This window comes from Temnothorax nylanderi, unplaced genomic scaffold, assembly GCF_030848795.1.
Source record: "Temnothorax nylanderi isolate EJ_2023f unplaced genomic scaffold, tnyl_v1.0 TNYL_tig0195_pilon, whole genome shotgun sequence".
NCBI classification, from domain to species: Eukaryota; Metazoa; Arthropoda; class Insecta; order Hymenoptera; family Formicidae; genus Temnothorax; species Temnothorax nylanderi.
The window spans coordinates 164,397-190,839 of record NW_027249257.1 but is presented as its reverse complement, the minus strand read 5'-3'; the positions used below and the strand labels follow the sequence as shown (position 1 = coordinate 190,839).

The following is a 26,443-nucleotide window of genomic DNA, read 5'->3' as shown; positions in this document are numbered from 1 at the left end:
AAATAGCTTAGAAGGAAAATAAATAACAAGGTAGATTGTTGCCAAAATTTTTTAAGAACGCCTTTCACGTTTATTTTTTTATATTTATCTACTTTGTTCACTTTTCAGACCTAATCATATCTTGCGGCAAGACCTATCAACTTTGTTTTAAAGTTATCTTTCAGTAATAAAAATAATTCAATGTGCAATTACGGAAATACGGCTTGTTACAACTTGTATTTTAAATTTTGCGGCACGTAAGTGATAAATTAGATTTTCTCGAGTAAGAAGTTGGGTGCAAGTATGTACTTGAATGAAGTATGCGAGTTAAGGTGGAGGGTCTCCCTGGAAATCAAATGAAGCAATTCCAACGAAATCGTTTCAGAGAACCACTAAGCTCGGCTTCAGTGTGCAAGCGAATTTCTGTTAGATCTTCGAAATTATGTGTCTGGAAACGCCGATATGGATCAGCGAGAGAACGTACGGGGCATCATTCATCGCTTGAGAAATTGTATACTATATATAATATAAATTTATAGAATGCAATCGCATTCTTCTTTTCTTTCTCTTTCCTGTATTGTTAGTGGGTGTAACGTTTAATTTATTTATTTTATGCTGTTTATCTTATTTATTTATTATTTATTTATTTTACCTTTTGCAAATCTGCCAATATTTCCAACAAGTAAATTTATCCTAACGCTTAATCGCGATTGCTTCAGGCGAATATAGGTGTGCATACTGCATGTGTGTAATACGTGTCGTAACAGGTCACTTAGGAGTATTATATCGATCCGCTGCATTTCGCTGGGGGAAGGACAACGGGGAAAAAAAGCGACTAAACACTGCGAGGGCTTGCAAAACGGGGCGAGAAAAATCCGTGACTGATGCAAGGTGGTCGGTCGAGAAGAATGCAGCTCGGCAAGGACATTGGTGGTAGTATAATAAAAAGAGAGATCGTAAGTTTCTTGCGGCATTTCTTTCGTCGCCATTCTTCGGCTCGAAGGACGGCTGGCGTGGGCGTCGGAAATGCACTCCGCTCTGTTCGTTCTCGGTATTGGCCGATACTCACTATTTTGCCGTCTTATCACGTTTATTTTCGTTATATACCCAGCGAGGAATTATCAGTCGGTTGTTTGTTTTATTCTCTATGAGCGCGATCTGTGAAGACTAACGATAGAATGTAAAATAAATATTGACGAAAGATTCACTTTCTGCATATATTTTTCGCGCCTGTGAAAATAAAAAGTCTATTACATATAACGGGGAGGACTGTTTTTGAAATAACATTTGCACGAATTAGCGAATATTTATTTAGTCTTTTGCCAAATTTCTCAAAATCTGTTTCCCGCGAAGACGCTTCACATTTCCACATTTTCACAGCAAGAAACAGTTTTTGTAATGAGCATTGTCGTGGCTGCTTTTTTTCTCCCGTTCGTAGTCGAGCGTCAGAAATATACTTGCCTGACAGCTACAAGTTGCTGCTGGGGAATTCGCGTGGCATCCAGACTACTGGACACAAGCGACTTGTTGTGCTTCTCGGAAAAGCTCTCCCTTGGGCGCGCAACAAAAAACGTGGGCAGCCCGGCGTGCCAGCACTTTAATATAAAGATTCCGCTTCCGCGACATGAAGGAAATGAGGGTCCAGTTACCGGCTAATGAGGAGAATTTAGTATCGCTAAATAAATACCTAAATTCGGTTAATTAAACTAAAATTCTGATATTATTTCTCCGCTCCCGACCCCGCCCGCGACGCAAACCGATGCTGCGGTCATAGTAAAATCGAGGTAAAATTCACCAACGTTTTCCAAGCGAATCGCCGCGCCGCTTAAGCCGCGGTGAAATTAAATTTCTTGGTTTGTTTTTACGGCTGGAACAGTACGAGTTGTGTGTGTGCCAGATGGGACGGCTTTACGTCGATTTGACGCCGCGGGATTTAAAGAAGAGCGAGCCTTTTATTTGATTTAAAAAAAACCGAAAGCGCTTTAGAATACACTATATTCCAGTTTTGTCCTCGATGCCAATTTATCCCTCGGGCGCGGCGAAACGGATTATGATATTAAATTATGAGGAGGAGTGGAGAAACTGAAAATATTTGATAGCGGATCTCCGAGTACTCACTATCAATTTTCGGAAAAGGTATCCTGTGACCTTTTTCTAGTGAAAATACTGAAAGAATCATATATAGATGCATTTTAGTTCAGATATTTCGATGTCTCTAAAAATATATGACTGTGACAGAAGTACGAGCGTCTATATGGATGAAAAAATTTTTTTTTAATGATAACAGCGAGATAATTTTATCGAGAAAAATTACATTTGAATAAAATATCTCATCCATCTTTCAAAGGTTCAATTAATCAATTTCATATGCGTTTCGGTGATGTAATTACGTGCTATATAACACCATCGTATAAAAATTTTCTATTTTTCTTAAAGCACACATCTCGATGTCTCGAGATTTTTCTTCTTCCGATTTCTTCTCCTACACCGTATATGAACATATGCAATTTTAGATGTAGAAGGAGATACAACTTTGCTGCGTTTAATATGCTAATTCGATTGTCCTTAATTATTGAAATTTCTTTAATCTGGAATAGATATAAAAGTTCAAAGAGAATGAAGAACAGTTCAGAACTTCGGGAAATTCTTGTGACTGCCTCAGGCTAAACTGGAAACTAGTTTCCATCGGATCATCAATGATTTCGCCGTCGTTGGCACTGCGCCTCGCGCTATTAATTTTTGATCGCGTTTCCGACAGTACGCCGCACTCGCCGGTGTGGAACATCATATCGTTTTTCGCTCGAAACGTTTTACTCGACAAACGCAGATAATTGAGAATAATTGTTGGGAATCTGCAAGCGACATTACATCGATGTTACATAATCGCAATTAGCCGTGCAAAATTTTATTGAAAGTATTTTACGTAACAATAAAATTGTTATTGCGTCAAAAGCGATATTAATTTGTTTCTTACATAGATATTAAATCACTTTAACATTATTTTAATAAATAAACAAGTACGTATTTATTTAGAATATTATAAAGCGTATATAAATCTATATTTGATTGTATTTTATTTTAATTGCTCTTCCGTGCCGTGTTTGATATAACTTGATACCTGATATACGCTGGTGTCATTTCACGAATTGCGTCGCTCCTCGAAGCTCACATACCACTCTGTCGAATTGCACACGCACACGTTTATATTAAATTCCCCGATATATTATCGTGTGCACCGTCTCTCTCATCTTCGTAACGGCGAAATTATATGCGAGGCAAGTATTCCGGCGGTTCGGGCTGACATCCGCGGCAAATTAGTGCTTAAAAGCGACTGACTGAAACTCGAGTTCATATCATCTTCCGAATACCACACCGACCAGGTTTGAATGAACAGCGACACTGACAGCACGCTGATTTGGCCCGGATCTAAAGGCTCGTTTATTAACGTCCATCGCAGGTCATTGCGAATTAATTTAGTGACACTACGATTCGCATTGCGATCCTCGACATCGATACGTTCGGTATTATAAGTGCTCAATAATCGATTTAAAAAAAAATTAATCAATTTAATTATCACATTTATCTCTCTTTAATTTCGTTCGCAGAATAAAAAGTAAAATTGTACTCGCATATTTTCTCTTTCATTTGGACGAACTCTTTGCGGAAAACGACTCGACTACGCTTACGAGCCGTAGTTCGGCTTGTTGTTCCCAGCCGCAACTCGGAAAAACGTTTGCGCAAGTAAAAGTTAGCGGTCTCGTTCGTATAAGCTTGCACACGTGTATTTATACCCGCGTAAACTTCGATCAGAAGCGTGATTCACTCACGCGGAGGTCGCCTGCCGGAAATACTTTCCAACTGTTACTTTCCATTGACATAGAGGACCGTGTACGCACCTTCGATTTTTCCGGTTGTTGGTTAATTCAAGAGCTTGGAGCTTACGTTTGTGACGCGATAAGCTACAACGCGGCGAGCGTCGCGAAATACAGCGCGCCGTGCATAGTCCCATCGCGGAAGCTAAGCAACCATAAGCTGTTCGATACGCGAATCGCAAATAATACGATCGAAACAGCCCTCGTCTGTGAGGGATCTATCGCGAAAATTACTCGCCATAGCGTTTCCATTAGCAGCCAGCTGGTAGACTTTCATTAAGTATTCCAATTCGTCGAATTAAGGCGGGCTGCGTTATTACAAATTAATAACGTTCCGTAATTTTTCTCCTAATTTAATTACAGAACGCTTGTGCGCGCGCGAACGATATTGCGCGGCGCGGTAATTAATTTTTACACGATGCTTTTATAAAAGTAATATTAAATTTCCATCATATAGATTATAAAATATAGACGTGCAAAGCTCGAAAGCGTCGAAACCGCTCGGCTTTAAATTATAATTAATTCTCCCTATCGCGAGTTTTCCGATGCGTTTAATTATTTCCATCGAATCCGAGCTAGTACACTTTAAAATTTACCGCAAATAGCATTGGCGGTGTATCGCCGCGCGCGAGCATGCGAATCGATTTCCGCGCAGTGATGTATCGCCATGGCAATGAAAGCTGAACGAGTCTTTGATAAGGTAAATAAAGTTATGACGAAATCGATAAAGTTCGCCGAGGGAACTTTCATGCGCCCGCGTAATAACACGTCCGTGGTATCGTCCGACTTTAATTAATTCCGCGTGAAATTTCAAGAAAGACCTTCTTCGCTCATAGACACTCTTCAACTTATGTTCCACCAGTTGTAATCGGAGTTGTAAGATTCTCACGGTCCTACCCGCCAGAATATCCAACGATTATTCTGTCTCGTCGAACGTGAGATAACAACTGTTTCACGTCGCGCAGCGGTGACGTCCGACAAAAGGCGAGAATTTAACGGAGGTCGAGTGTGCTCCCAGGATGGAGGATTGATCTCGTCGGCGAGATAAACTTGAATCAGCAACCGAACGTCGCGTCGTCTCTCTCGCCATCGATTGTTATTAGCTAAAAGTTCCTGGACGCACTCCAACTCGGAATCAGCTTCATTTGATCGCCAACTTCTTGCTGTATATTTCCGAGATCGCTCATGAGCCACTTTTACGAAAATATAATTGCCTTCAGCTTTTTCCGCTCTTAAGTCGGGTCAATATAGAGTGCTTTGCTCATTTATAAAATGGGGATCGCAATGTTTTTTTTTATACAAAAATAAATTTAAATCTTATGATACAACTTCATTAAAATAAAGATTGAATCTTGTCGAAACAAATCGTACTTTAGAATTGCAGTTTATGCTATTTAACAGAGAATTATAAAAGATACTTCTTGTATCCCGCTTTTTCCGTATTAGACATCTCATATAGCGAGACTTTTACATTTTTGTTTGTAATTTTGCACTTTGTCCACATTCAGCTATTTTATAGATTTATAGAACGAGCTCCAACGGATATTTTATTATTTAACACGGAAGATTACAGAGCTTCAGCTAATTAAACTTTTATTGCAACAAGTTAAACTTTTCCGAGACAATTAGCACAAACTATTAAGACGGTTAAAAATTGAAAAAACAGCTGCAAATTTTATCCCAAGTGCAATTCTATTATTAATGTACGCGATTGCTCCGGATTGTTTTATTCCATAAGAGAGATGGGTCAACAACAGAACGATTGGATATGCACATCCAATTATTTCATAAATATGCTATAAAGTATAAAGCTACACACGCTGTAAATCGCCCCTTTGAGGATGACATGGATATAAACCCGAGAGTGGCGACCTTTGTATACCCACTCTCGCATTAAGTCAACGTATATCGTACACACGTTGTTACGCATCGGTGCTCATATCTGAAGATACGTAATAAGTAATTAACTTGCGCAGGACTGCCCTCCTAATGCGCGGGATACAACCGATACGCGGAAATCGGGGCTTCAAAACTCTATAATCGGATCCAAAGTTCCTCCCGCACAGGCTCGTCTTGTAACCACTTCTGCATTCGTGGTAAACTAAACTGAGTCTGAAACTAAACGACTTAGAACTTACTTGGGAAACTTCTATTCCATTACGTAATCACGATATAGCCGCCATGATGTGCATATATTCTCGCTGTCATTCTCGAACATGAGTCCACATAGGGTACGTGCGATTCTCAGTAGAATTGTGGCGGAATTCTCGCGGAAAATTTTGTCGCGAGCTTTCCGAGGGAGTTCGTTTCAAGGAAATCTCGTTAAATCGGTGTAACAACAAGTTCGCTTCTAATTTCACATGGTAATCTTTGAAGAAGCCTTAAAGAAGCTAAAGGAGCTGCTGAAACGGTTGAAAAACACTGTAAAAAAAAACAAATATGTTAACAAATATCTCAAAGAAAATAATGTATTAATGTGTTTGTCATATTGATTGTAATTCAAAAGTCTGCATTTAAATTAAACAAGTTATAGCTTCGAACCTGACATTGCGGGAAAAGTGTCGCGCCGTCTTACAAAAATATTTTTATAACATTTATTATTCTATATTATTTGATGATGATAAGAGCGCACCTCAGTTCTGTTATAACTCACACGTTATACACCGCGTTTAAACCCGTCATAGCATTCGCGAAATAGTAGTTTTCTAAGAAAATGATGTTATCAGAAAATGTAAGGAAGTCAATTATATTTATACAGAGCACGCGCGGAATATTTTCTCCTACCTCGAGTGTACTTTCCTGATAGGAATCTCTTAATGTCCGTTTAAACAATAACTCGTAAAATAAGCTTACGTTTCTTTGCGACCTTTTTCGCATGCTGATGGCACGGGCAAGTTTCCCGGACCGAAATTTTATCGGGTTCCAACGCCGTCGCGCGTCGAGAGAAACGGGCTTCCGTCGCGGAAGTGGCTTATCCGTAAAGGAAACAGGCTCCCTTTACGAATAAGAGCACTTGCTGTGATTTCCACGGTCACTCCCTATCTCGAGGAGGACGCCGTAAAACGACATTACGTGATCACATATATGTGATCCCATGTACGTGTATATATGTATATATATATATATGTGGGTTTGCGGATATATGTTGATATGAACTTTTTTCATATTTGGTGTGGGAAGCTCGCCCCCGAAGTTTGTCTCCTTATTTTAGTTACACCCTGTGTATATATACACACACACATATATATATACACATATGCACACACACACAGAGTGTAACTAAAATAAGGAGACAAACTTCGGGGGCGAGCTCCCCACACCAAACATGAAAAAAATTCATATCAACATATATCCGCAAATATATACATATATATATATTTATACATGTTATGTTCGTGTGTGAAGAACGCGAGCGAGAGGCGGCTCACGTAATGGCGATACGATGTTTTAAGGGATATAGGTCAGGGATTCGCGGGATTCTGCACGTGAATGCTTCGGCGGTGTTGTTCTATATCAGCGGTTAACCTGAATTTCGTAACGGCCAACATCCGTCCAGAACAAAGCGTGGCGATTCGGTTACGAGTACCTGAAGAACGGAACGGCACACAATTTTTCCATCGCGAATAATTGGAAATGTGATTAGCTCGGCGGCCGCTGCGAAAAGGCTCGTGGCGATGCTGTGCTAAAGTTAATTAACGTGCAAATCTTAAAGTTTACACTCGACATTAAAATGTCAACGTTACGCCACGTAGGTCCTTTTTTTTTTACTGCGAACGTGTTCGCGAAAATATGAGACTATAGAATGTGCCGCGCACTCTTTTTGCGTGCGCGGCAGAAACTACATTTATGAATTGAAAATGATAATTACACGAGCGCAATTTTACATAAATGTGAACGTTCACTTTATCTCTATCTAAAGAATGCTATTAAAATTTTAAAATATAATTAAAATAATTAATAAAATATTATTAAGAGATCTTTTCATTCCTATATCCTCTAGCTTTACTAATTTTCATTTGCATTCTGTTAACTGGTGCTTGTAATATTATTTGATGTCTTTTCAAAAATCGCTCTCGGCAAAATTTAAGTTCTCGCACGAGCGAAGTTTTATATTTGCATAATTTCATGTTGCTTTATAAAATTTGTTCTAGAGCGCCGTCGATACGGCGGTTTATGCAAAATATCTCACCGATTAGCGCAACGTCGCTCGCAATGTTTTAATCGCGTGTTAAACTGATAACCTGGCAGCTGATGCAATCGATTAATTCACGATGAATTTTTCAATGAACGATTAATTTTTGATCTCGCGTTCACGAAAAACAATTAATAATCGACAGCTTTCCCCGAAGTTAATCCTACCTTCCACACGATCGTTACATTCGGCAAAATACAGTAACGTTCTAATACTTAATTAGTGTATAAAAATAAAGTATAAAAATAAATTTTGCAAGAAGTGAGCTTACAGAGACCGACATACGTGCTTAGAATAAAATAGGTAATCCCGTAAGCTTTTAAAAGTAGAGAAGAAGCATAATAACATGTGACTGTATTATGTACCGCGGGCAACACATAAATCTAAATTGAATCTGCCGCTGAAAGACATTTCGGAGGGTCTGTTATCAATTTTGTGAAATCTCCGCGGACAATCTGTCAAAGAAATATCCGGTGGTGCCAGGGATTGCCCCAGTTTTTTTCCGAAGAGTATTAATATATCGAGAGAGAGAGAGAGGGAGAGAGGAACTTTCACCTCTAACTTTTTTTCAGGACATAAGCACACGGCATCATCGACCGTCGTGTCGCTTCCACCATGTCCAGCCATTTTCCAACATATATACGACAAGGCTGGCATTGACCGCGCGCAATCTTTCCAGCACATTACGTTAAGCTTCGGGAACCTTTCCTGAACGGATTTGGAGTCGATCCTATTTATGCTGCGACAGCGACGAATCTATTCGGAGACTAATGAAGCTTAAGCTTTCCCGTCCCCGTTGGTAACAAGAGAGCTCCGCAAATAATTCAGTACTTTCTCAGCTTGTGTTCTAATAATAGAGAACAACAAATGCATAATTTTTATAAAATCAATTTCTAAAGTTCAATTTTTGATACGTACAAAATACTGCAATTATTTAACAGACTTGATAATAATCGATATATACGTTAAATAGCGGTATTTTAAAAAAATTAATCTTAGGAAAAAGGAGAGGAAGAAAATATAATCATAAACTACTGCCATTTTGTTCTCGTAAAATAAATTTTTTACAGAACCACTTATTATCAATTTCTTAAAATTAAGTAACATTTTTTAAGATTGTATGGTAGATTCTGTAATGACTATAAAATATCTTTTTGTTCAGTTATACGCTAAAAGTTTGCACAAATGATTATTTTTAGGCCAAAAAAACTCACCGTCTGTTCTCGACAACGGACAAACATCAAAATTCTGTTCAGGTTTACTCGAGATTACTTCCTTTGAAAATTTGAAGCCACGCCTTCGAACGGTGGTGAATAGATACGACGACTTTGTACGTGATTTCGGAGAATGCGCGCAAAGAATTCTCGGTTCCTTCGTACATTTGTTATCGCTCTTCTGCATCCAGATGTGTCAAAAGCCACTTCGGCATTCACTTGAACGAATGTCGCGTTACTATATGCGATATCATGGTTGAGTTGACAATTGAAACGTAGAAATGTGCCCATTGTCCCTCTATTTGTACATGAGACACGTCGCATTTTTATCATTTGAACTGCGCCCTTACTATTTCCGCGAAAGACGCGGCGAAGTGACTTGTCGTCTCAGTCTTGATTTTGATACTCCAAATATGTCTTCAAAATAGCACTATAAAAAAAAGAAGATAACTGTTGGCACTGGTTGGCATATCCTTTTGCGGGTTTAAAAGTTAAGTATATTGAATTTCTGGCGTTGGCTTTCCTCGTAATTTTACCTTCTCAACGAGATGGAAGAAAGTGCCCGGGAGCGCCTTTTATGATATTGCATTAGCGTAATTTTGCATGTAGTAAGAAAAGGTCGCATTATGGTAGGCGGTAAAGCTTTTGCGTAGGCAGCGGTATACGTACTTGCGGGTCCGTTGAATATTTACGATTACGAGTGGTCCGTGTAAAAAAATAGGTAGCACATCTTAAAGATCGCTGTCAGCGACGTCCCACGCACGCGGAATAAAACAGGCCGGGCTATATTGCAACGCGATTCCGAGTATCCGTCGTCATAATTCTTTGAGTACGAAGTTGACACCGGCGGACGGTGTCACGTGCGAAGATGGATCGAAACGAGACATGAGTAAGGCACACGACGCCGTTAGGATTATTTTTAGCTCTGATTATGCGTAATAAATCTCGAGCCCTTCTGCCGATTTATGTGATCAAACTTGATCCAAGTATATACACGGTATTTTACCGCTTGTAAAAAATAGTTTTGCATATAAAATAAACGAGTATGAAACCGTCGAGTCAAAATTTAAAGGATATAGGAATATACTCGCGCTTTAATATAAAAAAAGGCATTTGCAATAAAATTCAAGATAAGAAATTAAAGACGAGCTTCTATAAAAGGATTGCGAGTATAAAGAAATAAAGATATGCGATAAATATCACCAATAAAACAGTAATTAGATCATCATTACATGCTTTCGTAAAAATTTCCTTTACATGCGTCATTCTTCCGTTATCGGTAAATAATGCGGTGACAATAACGCGATTTAACGTTCCTGTTCTCACGAATTTCGTGTGTTTCTGAACACCGTATATATGTATGTACGCGTTCGTGCGTGCTCTGGTTAGCGTGACACTAACGAATTTACGTCGGGGCTGAAAGCTTTACACCGAACTCCCTTGATTATCAGATGCGTGCCTCGATTGCCATGATTACATTTACGAAGGTCGTCAGTACATTCCCGTTTGATACAATCGCGATTGTTTGTCAAATTGTAATAAATAATGACGTATGAATTACTAAATTATGCATTATTAAATTACAATAAATGATACATGGTTTAAATAATATGCGCACGTCAAACCGTAACTGCAACATTTGTTATTGCATTGATTACAATTTAACGCTGCTATGAATACTGCAATTTAACTCGTCGATTAAATTATATCGGGCAAAATTATAAACTGTACTGCGGGGTATGGCGATCTAAACTATGTATCCAGCTTATCTTAATCTATTGGATTTTTGGCAAAGGCTCTGAAAAGGCGGTCGCTTAATCTAATGGAATCCATATTTATAGCCTAAAGCGGCGGTTCGTACGAGCTTGCAGGTCGAGGATTATTAGTAACGATAACAACGAAGCGGTGTATAAAAACGTGCTTACTTAGATTTCCATTTAATATCCGTCATATATTTTCTCTTTAGATTAAAATTTTTCAAACGGTTTACTCAGAGAAGTACAACAAAACGTTAATCTCGATTAATTAAGTACACTATATCTAAACGATATATCTAAATCTTACTTTAAGAAATAGAGAGAAGTTTGTAAAGGGCTTATTAAAATTCAGTTACTTTGCATTGCGGCACTATTTAGTAAAGATCAAGGTAAATGATTGAACAATACGCTCTCTCTCTCTGTAATATGTATGACTTGCCGCTGAGTAATACCACTGTGCCACCCAACGGCACAATTATCTCAACTCCCGTTCTCCCGGTAACGTCGGTTAAGAATTAGTTTGCCTAAAAGCGAGCACGTATAATGTCGTCGTATTTCGAGCAAAACGTCGTCCTCGACCTTGTCAACTCCAGGTTATACCCGCGTCAGTCCCCTGCTGATCGCTGACGGCGAAGCCCTTATTAAACGCCGCGCCATGCAGTCAGCGGCTCAAATTTCGAACTTCAATCGTGCATGTCAGCCGAAGCGCGGCCCTAAAATTTATGTCCCACGGGCATATCGCGGACGCTCGTAATCATAACTTTGCGTCCCGCGGGAGTTGCGCGCGCGTGGCTAAGGGCGCGTATCCGTCGTCTCTTCAGCTGTCACGCAACGGCTTGTAACATTCATTGACATTCTGAAAAGGTCACACTCGTTGGTCATGGTCGCGTTCGCGTATGCTGATGGCGGGCGCGCGCGCGCAAAAGAGAGAGAGAGAGAGAGAATCGAGTTAACTGCATCTAAAATGCAGCCCTGCGGGCCAAGCGGCATTACTTTCCGAAGAAATTTTAACGCCAAAGTGAAAAGTGGACGACGCTTATATCTACAGCTTCTATGTATTTGAAAGTTCGTTTTACATCAAATATCGCGACTATCCAATAAAAGCGAAAAAAATTTTGAAATGTGAATAGCTTTGTTCTGAGGAAGAACGAATTTGAGAACACGAGATTTAATTTTAAATATATTTTATATTAAGAGACTTGAAGAGTTGTAAGAGAAAAGGTGGAATTTAAATAAATTTTGAAGCAAAAATTTTATTATACGACTGACGATACGATATATATTTTATGTAAAATAATAATACACATTCAAATAATTATTATCGATTTATTTTATATTGTAACCACTCTGTCTCTCGATAATTTTCATCTGGAAATTATAACCTTCGTAAAATATCGAAAATAAATTGAATGGAACATGAGAAAAATAGAACAGGAAATTAATTCATAACCAGTTTATCGAATTGTCTCGCTCAATTTGTACTGCTTTAAACTTTGAACGCGTAACGTTTAAGCATGACGGTAGAAATCACTTCTGGTCTCACAGGGGACTGGTAACTTTATTGGTTACAATGAAAGTTTGAATTAATAAGGCGCTAAAGCCTGCGATGAACTTTATGACGATCTTATCGAAGTCCCGTTGTTGCACGCTCGTAAATGTAACAAGTACTTCACTTACTATCGATTTCCTACTGATATGACATCACGTCATAGAACGATTTAGACTATCGCAGTTGGATATCACGTCTATCCGGCTTTCTTATTTTCCCCGTTTTAATGTTTAATTCAAAAGTCTCTGGAATCCGCTTACTTTTTCATTTATTACACCGTCAAATAAATCGTTACAATCGTATTTGTACTTAGTTTTCGCTCTTCTATTTTTCTTCATTTATTTCCGTCTATTTTTCTTCATTTATTTACGCGCGCTCCAAGCTTGAATTATTATTACTATAAGTAATACACCGCGAAGTAAAACTAATGGGGAGAGCTACGCCAAACGAACGATATAGTTACGTGAATCGACAAGTGACGTGAACAGTTTGGAAAAAGTGACGGAATAGTAAATAATTAAAAAAATTCCTGCTCACTACTCGCCGGATCGCGATCGGCACGCAATCTAACTTAAGCGTTGTCGGGCCATTATTGAGTAGTAACCACTGCGTGAGCGACGTTGTCCGATACCATCGGTCTACAACTACTGCGCCTGACAATAGTATACTCAGTATTCACCGCTCTTTTTCAGCGGGACGATGTAGGTCATGGTGATATCGCATTTAGAATTCTTTTTTTTTCCTCATCACCCACGGCGATTTGCTATCCCGCCTCCTACCATCCCTGTCATCCCGGTCAGCTTTTCCGCCAACTCGACGTGCTAATCTTCGTTATTTCTCTTATAAACCCTTTACGTCAGGTCTATATTGCCGTGGATAGTTTTAATCTTTCGCAAGAATTATTTTACGCTTTTCCTGTGCTTTATTGCTTTTTATCATTGCTATTTTTACTCTGCGAGATATTTTAAGTCAAACTGCTCCGATTATAACAACGTATTTCTAAAAATTTCAAACCGACTTTTCCTTAATAAAAAATTAATCGGATATCTCTTTAATATTATTAAATAATTTAATATTGATATTGATTTAATATTGATATTATAAATTTAATAATTTAATATTATTAAATTTATAATATAAAAGATTAAGAAATTATAAAAAAAATAAGAGATATCCGATTAATTTTTTATTAAGGAAAAGTCGATTTTGTTTGATTAATTTATTTACAGCGTTTCTATTTAATTAATTTTACTTACATTTAAACATCTTTACAATAAATTATTTATGTTTATCAATTATAATTATTTATGTTTAAATAATCTTTTAAAGCAACGTCGAGACTCTCTTTAAACTAATTGAGAAACGCTTTATCCCCTAAGCCGTCAACTTAATTCTAATTGTAAGGTGTCCGGTATTTTTTATGATGACGGTGTCATTCTATTGTGCGAGGAAAGCCCGCATGAATATGCAATATTCTTAAGCTTCAGCCTGAGTGTTAGCGCACGAGCGAACGTCGGCGGTCCTCAATTCAACAATGGAACCTTTTGTAACCAAGATTTAGCTATCCTCTATTCTTTACGGTACATAATCAAAAGAGGCAATCCGCGGAATTCGGGTTGAAGTGGTTTCCGTAGACTAGAGGCAGCAATAGGATATACCAAAAAGAGAAAACCTCAAAGCGAATCAAAATGTAACAATTCTCATGTAGCGAGCCACATTGTGGCAAAAATTCAATGAAGTCGTAAAAGGATAAGGCATCACAATACATCGCAGCGCGCAGCGCTTTCATTCCTCAGCCCTTCGTTGTAGCATTTTAATCATTTTGGCTAGGTACGTGCCAGTGATATATACGGTCATCATAAAAGAGTTATTACGTTTTATGATAGCATATTCAAGAAAAGAAAGAATGGAATACTCAACGAGAATATTTTGCAATAATACTAAAAAGTAATTCTATCTAGGAATTTCATATAGATAAGTAGTAATTTAGCGTTTCATTATATTTGTTGATCCATTCTGTTTTATCTCACTATTTCTAGAACAAAAATAATAATGGCGAAGTTCTTTTTAATCATCATTGCAAGATTAAAAAATGTCACTTGGCAATCAACATACTTCTAACAGAACAAATGTCGAATGGCATAATTGTTGCATAACACTCGCAAGCCGTCGCGCGCGAATATTGTCGGCATATATCGCTTCGTTGACGTCACATCTGATTCATACGCATTCATATGAGTTGCATTTAATCGCATAATCGCAAAGCCCACGCAGACGTAAAGGGACTGCAAACGGCAGCGGTTTACAAATTTTCGGCGTAAGACTTAAAAATGATAGCAATTTTATTCATTCCAATTATCATAGCCTTCATCTCGACAGTGTATATTTCTGAAGTCACTGAAATGCATTTTTCCTTTAACGAATGAAAGAATCTTTCACATTGCGAAATCATTCCATCGTTCCGCGTATATACACAGTATAAACGGCGAGGCGGAACGACTCGATTATTCACTCGTTATAACAGCGAGCTCGTCGTTGCGCAATCGAGGATTCCACGCCGTGTATTTTATTGTTTTCAATCGTTTCATTACGTTGCGCGTCCCTTTCGTCGATTTTTGAAACTACATTATTAAAGCGGGAAGGTAGAAAACTGTTGAGAGCAGAATTTCAAATTAAAAGTCTTTCATTAATCTTCGCGCTCTAAATTAATGCATTTATTATTCAAAAGAAAAAAAAAACACATAAATATAAATACTGAAGAAAAAATATTGTTAAAATATAAAAGAAAGAGAGAAACAGCTTCTTTACCATTCTCCTCGCTTCTAGAGAGATGAGAGGTATTTCGCTACGTAAATTTATTACGGTAAGCAGAAAATAGGAAGCGCCGACGTTACACATTACAACAAATTGCATTTCTAAGAATCTCATCTCAACTGATTTAACGAAGTGCCTTAATAAGGAAGCCGTACCTGACGCAATAGAAGTTTTCCATCCTAAAGGGTTAACATCGAGATAAATTATATGCACTTGGCATATACCGTAAATTCAATATAACTTAAATGGATTTTGCAATTTCATCAACTTGCAATCCGCGGACATTAAACTGTTTTAATAGAGCTTATTAAACTCGCTGCTTCTTGTTCGAAAAAAACAGCTACACGGCTTTCTCCATAATTTAATGGAAAATTTCCTCCGATACCTTCTGTTTTATTAAGAGAGTAAAACAGAAAGATTCTCTATAAGAGAAACGATGTCTAATATACCCATATAACTTAATTACATTATATCTATCTATACTTATGTCTTGATCGATGCTTGCCTGTCGGAGAAACTTTATTCACTTCTTCACTTCTTCACCTCTCTTTTTTCTTGATCACTTGCGCACAGCTAATTACTAATACTAATTTTAATTAATATGATAAAAGAAATTCAATATATTGCAATATTAATCATTTTATATAACCATTATACTATTATAATCTAAACGAGGACTCTTTCAATCTTCATTTTTATATTTGCAAAGACGATGTAAGAGGCTTCTCGTGATCTTAATGACATCTATTAAATCTGTTCCGACTCTTTTTCGTCGTGTTAATCATTTTACTCGCTCTTTCTGTTACAGCGACCACTCAATCAGCAACCGCGTGGACCGTCGTGGACACCCGACGCATTGCGAGTGTGGCGAGGTGACGAGGCCCTTATGACGACGCGAGGAGACGGCCGAGAGTGCCCTGGCCACGTCGCAATCCGACTTCTAGGCCTCGTTCACTCTTCCCGCCCTCGACCGTCCTTGAATCGCTCGTTGAATTCCGCATGTTTTCCGGCAGCATTTCATTCCGACCGTCCCCACTCGGCACCACCACCACCACCACACGTGTACAAACGGAACATTCGCGTTTACACGCATTCGTAAACACGCATGCACACACACGAACACACACGAACACACAGACGCAGGAACAAGGAAATGATCCTTCGATCCTCTCGAGGACTCGCCCGCCGACTATAAAGAGTAGAGGGGCCCTGCGGCAGTCGCTACATCGGTTACTGCGATGTTACCACAATGGTTACTCGGTTACTGCGTGGTTAATTGGTACAAATTGGCGGTTCGCAGCTAGTAATTGTCGTCAACTGCACGAGCTGGTAATTGAGCGGTGTGATTGATGCGATTATAAAAAGCGCGCACAAGACGAGAAACGTCGTGCGCGTGGGGCGTATTGCGCGCGATCGAAAGAAAGGTACGTACAAATTGGTTATCGTGTACAGACTAAACACGAGAATAAACACAAAAATCTACGTTGTTATATACCTATATTACGGAATCACGTGTTGAATGACTTTTTGTAACTATTGATAATGTTCTGGAAATATTCTTTTGCGTGACCAGATCGTGAAAGATGCCTTCTTATGCAGTAGAGAGGAGTATACGAGTCTCTCTCGGATATTTTCTTTCTTTTTATATATTGAATACGACAAGACAGTATAAGATACGCTCTATACTTCGTTAACAAGTGGAAACTCGAACAGTGCTACGATACGATAATCAACTGCCCAGTTAATTTAAAAAGGGAAGAAGAAAACCGTGTCCCTTTAAAATATAATACTCTATAATTTCTCATCTTTGTACCGTAAACAATATCACTATTGGCCTACGTGCGCATTAATTAGTTTCGTTTGATGATACCGCGCGCTTTGAATTCTCTCGGCGTGCTACATAGGTACAGAATTTGAATTCAGTAATCAATATTTGCCAGTCTGCTCGGGGATTAAGTGCAAACATCAACGAAATTCGCGAAACGATAAAGCGTATTAATGCTCCTCAAATATTTTCGGCAAATAAGAATTCATGCGTTGCCGCAAATAAAATTACGCTCCTGTTACATACGAAATTGCGGAAATGCCGAATACGTATAATATATCAGTAAACGTAACGTATACTGATTGTACAACCAGCCGCACATTCACACGTTTATTGAAAGTTTCCTGCCACGTAGTATGGCGAGGTGAATGCGTCCCAATTGGTTCCGCACGTGGTTGGAAAAGTCTACGTTCGCAAAATTAGCCGAGGATCACGTGCGAGCCCTTCCGAATTTCGGTATCGCGGTCACGATTAGCCAGGAAAATATCGGGCATACTAAAAACCGAGTACTTACGCTTTAATAAAATCACAGAATATAATAAATAATGTCGCATGAACGATACTATCTTCTCTTTATTTCTGTTTACTTCTATATTCTCCATTTGAATTTTTATATTTTATTTAATTCTATTGATTTTATATTACTTCGTGCAATGTCATATTGCACGAAGTAATATATTGTACAGGTCTCTTTGATAATAAAAAATTATATTCTCTAAAATTATATTTCTCTAAAATTATATTTAATTAGATCGTTTTAAATTCCATTATATAATTAATTCTCTTTCATGTAACAAACAGATGTTACACACATTCTTTATCTAAAGAAAGATATTTTATTCTTTTTTTCGTTAACTTCTGCAGTTCTATACGAACAACGTAAATTTCTTTCTTTTTCACGCATGAGAAACAGATTTCTCGAAAGATCTTCGTTCGTCGGCCAGGAAATAAATGGATTTATCTTAAATCTATCTGCGAAATCGACAGGCACGACTGTAGGCCTCGCGACAGCCAATTTATTTTACTGCCACTAGAAAGTCGTTATTCTTGAGAAAACGTCGAAATGAGAAAGGGAGAGATAGAGGGAGGGGGGCGAGGAATCTCGAGTTCAGAGAATCGCAGAGGCGAGATAGGCATCCTAACTGTATTCGTTTTCTCGATGTATCAAGTTGAAAAGATACAGAAGTAAAAAAAAAAACTAATAGAATTGACCGAAGCTATCAAAGACATCGACTTTTTACTACATTTCATTATTGTGCGATATTAAATTTTCTGTAACCCGACCTACAATTCGCGAATATTTTCCACCGTGCGTTTCGCTTTGCGCTTTGGAAACTGAGTTCGATGAACGTTGAGAACCTGCGGACAGGATCGATAACGCGTTATGCAGCGGTTCGATATTTTTCTATCGCACGTGAACTTTGATCTTGAATCGCGTCAGGAGAAGCGTCTCGCTGACACTCACGCAAAGAAACTGCACGACAACTGCATTTTTCACGAGAGAGCTCGGAAACTTTCCGAGGTCCCGTGCTCTTAATTTATATGTAAATTCATGCGCGAGACACCGTTAATGAAACAAGTGGCGGTGAGAGCGACAATTCACGAAGGACACGCGCGCGTAGTTAGATATTACGGCTACGCGGTCTGTGGAATATTAACAGCGACGAATTTGCTGCGGCCATTGTCAGATTTCGATGCAAATTGCGTTCTCGTATTTATTGCCCGCCTCTCTCCGAAAAAAAAAAAAGTAAGCGCCCGTGCGACTTCCGCGCGCGAATATTGGGCTTTATAGATATGCCTTCCGTTTCCCACGGCCGAATTGGCTCTCGATAAACGATATCAATTTCTCGGGTAGCTAGTAGCGTCTACTGCACACTCGGAGGCAGTTCATTTGTACGTGGAGTCACCTAATGGAGGCAGGAGCGCGCCGCGCGCGCTTGGGTCGACGGTGATTAATGTACGATGGGGTAGCAGATGCATCTCGCACCCGAGTTAAGTATTACATTGTACGCTTTCGCGGAAAACGCATTCATCTCGCTGAAATATCCATATCAACGTCCAACTTGAAGCAAGATCTGCGGCATTTATTACCGCGTCGAATACGTTTCTGCTTTTCGGCGAGTAATTATTCGTTCGCCCGAATTTTATTGGTAAATTTTAACCAGCGAAATCAAGCGCAACGCGCGGGTTTTGCTTGTTAATAAATTATCAAGTGTCCGTAGAGAGCGGATGAAATTTCCATTATCAAATTTAATTATTTTGGAACGTCCTATACGCGCGATTAATATTGCCCTGCATCCTCATGACTCCTGGGAAAACGATTTATTTCGCAATTTTACTCGCACAACGACATAATTCTTTTTTTTTTTTTTTATTAATTTATTATCTTTAAATCTTTTCAGTTTAACGCTGACAATATATCGAGTTATTCAACAATTTATGAGCATTTACAGATGATTGACTTTCAATTACGATCCGATCGATCCAATGATGCTTACGATTCATATGCAGAGTGATTCCACTTTCTTCTTTGGAGACTGCTCTCCGTTGAAAACCTAAGCACAAATTGCGGGCAATTTAAGCGCAGATAACAGAATTATTCGCGTTACGCTAAGCGAAAGCGTCTCGAATATATTTCGGAATGATAATCGAGCGCTCGTGCCGCACTGTGGCTTTCATTCCTTTTTTTTCTACCTCCACTGACATTTATACGCGAAGTTTCGTGGGTATACGCTCGCGTGCTTCTTTCTGCTTACGAGGCAAGCGGTTTTTGGAGCCACTGAAATTCGCCGCGGCATGCAACGCGATTTGCGCTTACGAGTTCGCATGGAATTTGCACGAATACGTAGCCAGGTGTGATATGATCTCTCAAGTAAAAAAATAATTTGCGTATGTTCCGTGTTCTCCGATCGGATGGCTTTCCACTATAATACCATACTTTTAATTCGTGATACGAATTTCTATACGAATCGCGTAGCCTTGTAAAAGCGGCATAACAATGCAATATTAGTCATTTTTATTTTTATACAGCTTGCTAATTTTTAAAGAAAAGTTTGTGTCGAACTAGAAATATTATTAACTTCCTTATGACGCGTGTCACGCTGTAATATCAGTTGTCAGACTCTATTTCAGATTTCTGGCTGAGTCATGCAGTGTCTGTGCTTAATTATCGGCGGAATGCAAAATTTATGACACAAGTTGTCGACAGGCATGCGGCGTGCACGGTGAAATTATGCGGAACCGGAAGATCGAACGCTGCATTACGTTGTCGCACACTAGATAGTATAAATACCGCAGCGATCAACGTAACAAAATTTTCGATCGAAAATTAAGCTTTCGTTAAAATATTTGAAAATAGTTATTCGTTAAACTCACGTCTGAACAATAATTTAGTCATTTTAAAGAAACCGTGCAATCGAAAGAGATTTCATCACTGAATCCGCATGAAAATTATAATTAGAAAATCTACATCGGCGAAGCTCCAATCCAACCGCTGCAAAATATTCCACGCGATTGATATGAATCTTCTACTCTTTATTGTATACGGATTTGGAGATATATAGAAAGAAGCTATATACGAACAGTCTATTGTTTGAGACTTTCAAGGATCGCAAGGGCCAACTCGTTTTCTTCTTCTGCCTTTTGCTGCTGATCGGTCAAGCCATTAAACGGATTAGCAGAGCGAAAAAAATTTTAATTATTAAAAAAAACTCCGTTAATGTTCGTGTTGTGTTCGCTAAAATATAATATCCAAGCACTTTTTAATTGCAGTATTTTTCTTACAATTTTGAAAAGAACAAAATGCGTAGATGAAAATAATTACGCGCAGAAACGAGTAAATTATATTTTGCTTTTTATTTTTCATTGGCTTATCCCGCGCGGCAGCTTAATTATTAATCACCCTTAATTATTTGTCAATCGCGAAGCGACAGCACTGCGCTTCAATTCATATCGCTTCGCCCCGACACATCCGCGCGCTTCGACAACGTTATTTCGCCGTCGCGACCCTTCCGAAGGTATCTGATCACAGACACCGTCAGCGCAGCGAGCGCTCCAGATGGCTCGTTTTCACGAATCACGTATCTTGAACGAGAATCTGGGGCAATCGGATGTTTGTGTCGCGTGAGGGAGAGAGAGAGAAAAATCAATTAACGACAGCGGCGGAACGCGTTATATATACACAAACGCGTGCACACATCGCGAAGTGCATTCGCATTTCGTTGCAAAGCCGTTCCACTTCCACTTGGCATTGATTGTGTCACACGACGTTTGGGATATCGGCGAGGGCGGCATAATGGCACGCGAAGATGGGCCCTTAAGGGCCACGTTGCGGAAAGCGATACGCGGAGACACGAGAAAATAATCGTCACGGCGAACGGACGACCGCGTGACAGAGGGGAAAAAGAGAACAGCAATCGATATAACTCGTTTTTTAATCTGTGCCATCTGTTGCACTCGTCGACGCGGCGATACATTAATGCAAATGTATCTCGCTCACCGTTGTACCGGCGTGTACTTTTTTTTTTTAAACGCAATACAACCGTGAAACAGTATAAACAAGTCATGATACGGTACAGGCGATAAAAATTAAAAAAAAAGAGCCGTACGCTGCAAAACGTATGCACGTGATAATCTCCGACTGGTACTCGCGCGGATTTCGATTGAATCTCTACCGTGGAATTGCGTGTATTTTTGTTACGGATATATTACGCTAATCACGATGTGATTAGTACAAGCGGGATGTACGCAACTAAATGGATAGCGACCTACATTTTGTTCTAATAAAATTATATATATTACCTGCACTATATCAATACTAACATTAACATTATATATGGAGATATACTGTATATTAAAATATGCATTTATATCAGTTTAACTTCTAATTACAAAACAGCTTTAACGATGTTATTTTACATTACGTTATGTTCCATATTCGGTGGTTACATTTATTTCAAGCGAAATTCTTCGTCCTTCCAAAATTATAAAATTCCGCTCACTCGCTCACTCGAAAATGAAACAATTCGTGTTTCAAAAGCCACTCGTAGACAATGAGACGATATAAATAACGGATATAAAATCTGAAACAGAGACGCACGGCTGTCGTTATTTGTCGTTTTTCTCTCAACACGCGCACTCTATAGGAGAAAACTAGCTTAAAATATAGATAGATTCTAGTTACTCGGTAAAGAGTGACGTTGGGGGCACGCGTCTACTCAATTAATTGATGTCCGATCGGAATTTGGTAGAACGAACGTTTGGGAGGATCGAGCGTTTGACGATCTCGGCGCGTGCCCCCGAGATAGTGCGTTTAATTAATTATATGGGCACTGCCAGACTTGCAAAACTTTAATCAAAAGTACACACCGGCACGGCTAATCAAAGACCCGTAATCAAATCGAGCCGCGATTTCGTCGCTAAGGATAAATGTACACGTTAAGCGGAATCGAGCACCATGGCGATTTTCCTATGTTATACCGGTTATCTCGGAAAAATGCCATCAGCCTTATCTGATAAATGAAAATTTATGCGGCTCGGACACAAACCTGTATACTGTATTTTGCCTTTCATCAAGCCGACTTATCTACGCAAGATTGCAAGAGCACGTTTATCGGTTTTAACGTTTGATTGGCACTTTTCGGAGACAACTTGCATATTGATGCCGGGAGAGAGCTCTGACCACAAGCCACGAGAAAAAAAGCCGCATTAATAAGGTCACGAGCTTAATGAACCAAAAAAAAATACTAATATTAATAAAAAGACGACCGGGGAAAAAGAGAGGAGCGAGTAAAGGAAAACATCTCATAGGAATTAATGACCGTTGTCCTAGATATGTCTAAAGAAATAAACGAGCCGAAACTTCGTTAAGGATTTTGTACGTTGACTTCGCGAGCGACCCGGATGGTCGTCAAGGTCGCTGGTGAGGGTATCACAAAGAACTACTACTTTCCTCGTACACGACACGCGATGCTTGCGCGTCTTGACACCGCACGAAATTAAGAGGGAGCGAGCCAATGCCAATGCTGTTATATCGCGTGATCGAGGCAATCGTCGACGATCGTTCGATTTGGCACGGTCGACGGATCTCCCGTGATCCGAGACGGGATGCCACGTGATAGGAAAAAAAACTTACAGAGCTAATAAATTATTATACTTGTAATTAGTAGCGTTTTGAATTAACACGAATCATTAACACACACACACACACACACACACACACACACACACACACACACACACACACACACACACACACACACACACACACACACACACACACACACACACACACACACACACACACACACACACACACACACACACACACACACACACACACACACACACACACACACGTATTCACATACACACGTACACGACACACGTACACAACACACGCGCTCGTGTCGCATACATACGAATAAGTATGCGCAAATGTAAACTAGACGAGCTTTAGGCTAATCAAAGGGCTCGAATTCATCGAATGGGAGCTCGCGGATAAAAGATGATGCGTCATGGTATCGCTCGTGACTTAATTAAGGACGTTAAATAGCCGCCCGATGTTGGCATTTAGCTGGTCTAAATCGCAGAGGGTTCGTTTCTACTAATCATAGTATATACTGTTGAGTTTAATCGATTGTGAGATACTTTATTATTATACATATGCGTAGGCTATATGTACGGGGAATCATATTTGAAAATCGATATTTCTACCGAAAACGTTTGTAAGGTGTGTGTTCACGTATGTGCGCGGTAGCAATCCGATCGGTCCCACTTGGCGGTTATCACGTGGCGAACGACGAACGACGAAAGGAACGCGCGCGTAATACCTTCCGGAATCACGCCTAATACGTGCATAATAAATGAATAAGGGGATCAAAGCAAGAACTTTTATTCCCTTAATTAAAAAGTTTTAAGACTTAAGAAGAAAAGGAGGTGCGGTAAAATTTATACGAAATTTATACGAGATAATTGATCCGAATCGTGAGGCGAATTCGTCTGTCTCTTCTGGTTTACCATCTAAACTCCCGTGCTGGTAATGAGAAGCAATTACTTATCCTTAATGAAACACATGCATATTAATAGCAGATGTCTGGCAAGTTCCGCGTCCGAGTTTCGAAATCGACTCGGGGTACAAATCGCTCCATCGGGGTTGAATGCATGGCGTCCTTCGCGCGAAATGCAATCTGTTCTAGCCGTCCTTTCTCGTCGCGGATCTCTCCTTGTCGGTCTGACCTTAATTGTAGGCTAACCTAGATTATAGAAGTCAGAGGCAATTCCGACGAATGAACAATCTCGGAAACGATAAGGCTCTCCTGCTTTGTCATTAAGCCTCGCGGATCACCCTGTCTTGTTGCGAGTTTTCAATATTCAAACCGTTGCCTCTCTTCTACTTGGAATTTCCACGTAGAACGATCGAAGTACCTAATTTGTGAAATTGTTAGCAAATCGCATCTGCTGATAATGGCTCAAATAATTAAACTCGGCCGCGAGAGTAATTATCTCGGAATTAAGAGTACTATAATATCTTCCTTTTCTGCAGCAGCAAATTATTAATTAATGAAAATATAATTGGGCCGTTTCTTTATCTATTCACGCGTATGTTCAAAATAATCCTCTGTCTTGAAAAAACATCATAAAATGTCTCATATAAAAGTATAGAGAGATCAAGATATGACAAATTAAATGCAATGCAAAAAGAGCGAATATCGCGGACCGACATAAATGCAAAATTCCTCGCATGTTAATTCGCAAATTAACGCTGTCGCGCACGCTCAATTAAATCGTTGAAATAATTTGTAAAGCTGCTCATAAAAATTCGTTACGCCCGTTTGCAATCGAACGAAACGTAATATTCGGTATTAATGTTTCCAGAGCGCGATATTGTTTCCCGTCGGCGCGCGTGTCGTTGTGTTTGCCCGGGCGATAGCCGTACAACGCGGTTAGATGGCTCAATAACCGGCGATGTATGCTTCTGGTGACCCGCCTCGCATCGATCATCCGCACATTCGACGAGATATCATTTCCTCTCTCGCTGAAACTTTCCAGAAAATCTCGCCCGCAGATAGCGGATTGGACAGGTGTCATCGACATATTTCGCGCCATCGAAAAATCTTCTCGCCGGGACACCTGCTCTTCGATTACATCAGAAACGTACGTTTTCATCGACAGAACTTGTCAATCCATCATTTTTTATTTTCATTTTTTTTTTACCTTAGCTTAATTTTATGATGATATATCTCTCGGTTGTCGCGAGAAAAGTTATTTTCTAAATGAGATATATCGAGTCATATCTTATTCAAGATTTAAAGACGATAGAGGAAAGACCGTAATTGCTACATTCTTATAGGCTAGCTGTGTTATTTATGTGAACGTTCATTCATAAATACAGAAAAAGATATTAAAAGTATTTTGTAATTTTTTCTAGTAAAAATATATTATTAAAAGAAGAATTTTTGTAAAATTTTAGGTTCTGTTGGTTGCAGCAGTCCTTTTATGTTAAATCTCAAACTGGTCGCCGAATTGCTAGACATCATGCTTAAAGGAGCGCTCTCCTGGACTTCTTTTCGTATCGAAATTGAGTACAGTTATGTGATATAGTTCGACGCCGCGTATAAACCGCCGCATAGTCAATCGCGTTTCGACAGAGAAGCTTCGAAAAATTCCGTCGACGGGTTGCTACTCGCCGCAACGAGAATGTTATATACGTACGATGTACAAGTCCTGATTTTGTAAAAGCAGCAAAACATGTTACATCTAGAATAATAAAAGTGATATATATGAGGTTTTATAAAAGCTATCCCCGTTTCTGAGGAGCAACTGTTTCTTGCCCGACATTCCACACGTCTTTCATCTTCTTTACGTCATAACCACTAGGAAATTTTCTGACGCGCGCAGCAGGTTCGTAACTACTGTGGAAACTTTCCCGGGAAAAGGAGTAAAACGTCTTGAGGATTCTTTGGCAGCACGAAGCCCCAGGGTGCACTACCTATAAACTGACCTTTCGCTCGAATTTCATTTTGTCTTGATTTCAAATTATTCTTTCATTGCATACAGATTGCGAATCTACGTAAAAACGAAGTTCCTCTCTTGAAGAGTGATTCATTATCCCAGAATAATTGTGTATCTGATTGCAAGTTTCCAAAGTAAATAATTTTTAATTTTGTTCCTCGAGGCTCTCTTGAGTACCTCTAATGTACAGAACAATAAAAATGGTTGAATCGAGAATCTCGAGTACGAT

At 39.3% G+C, this 26,443-nt stretch overlaps 1 protein-coding gene across 2 annotated transcripts in view; it reads left to right on the top strand.

Annotated features, from left to right (window-relative positions):
- Teh1 (tipE homolog 1) overlaps positions 1-26,443 on the top strand; it is a 46,526-nt gene that overhangs the window by 12,514 nt on the left and 7,569 nt on the right. Inside the window, exon 3 of one of the 2 annotated variants that reach the window (XM_071716898.1) lies at positions 16,186-26,002. The exons of the other annotated variant lie outside the window; for it this stretch is intronic. Coding sequence (XP_071572999.1) covers positions 16,186-16,267 — 82 coding nt within the window. The 3' untranslated portion in view covers positions 16,268-26,002. Of the gene's footprint in view, positions 1-16,185; positions 26,003-26,443 lie in introns of those variants that run through there. 2 annotated transcript variants of the gene reach the window in all.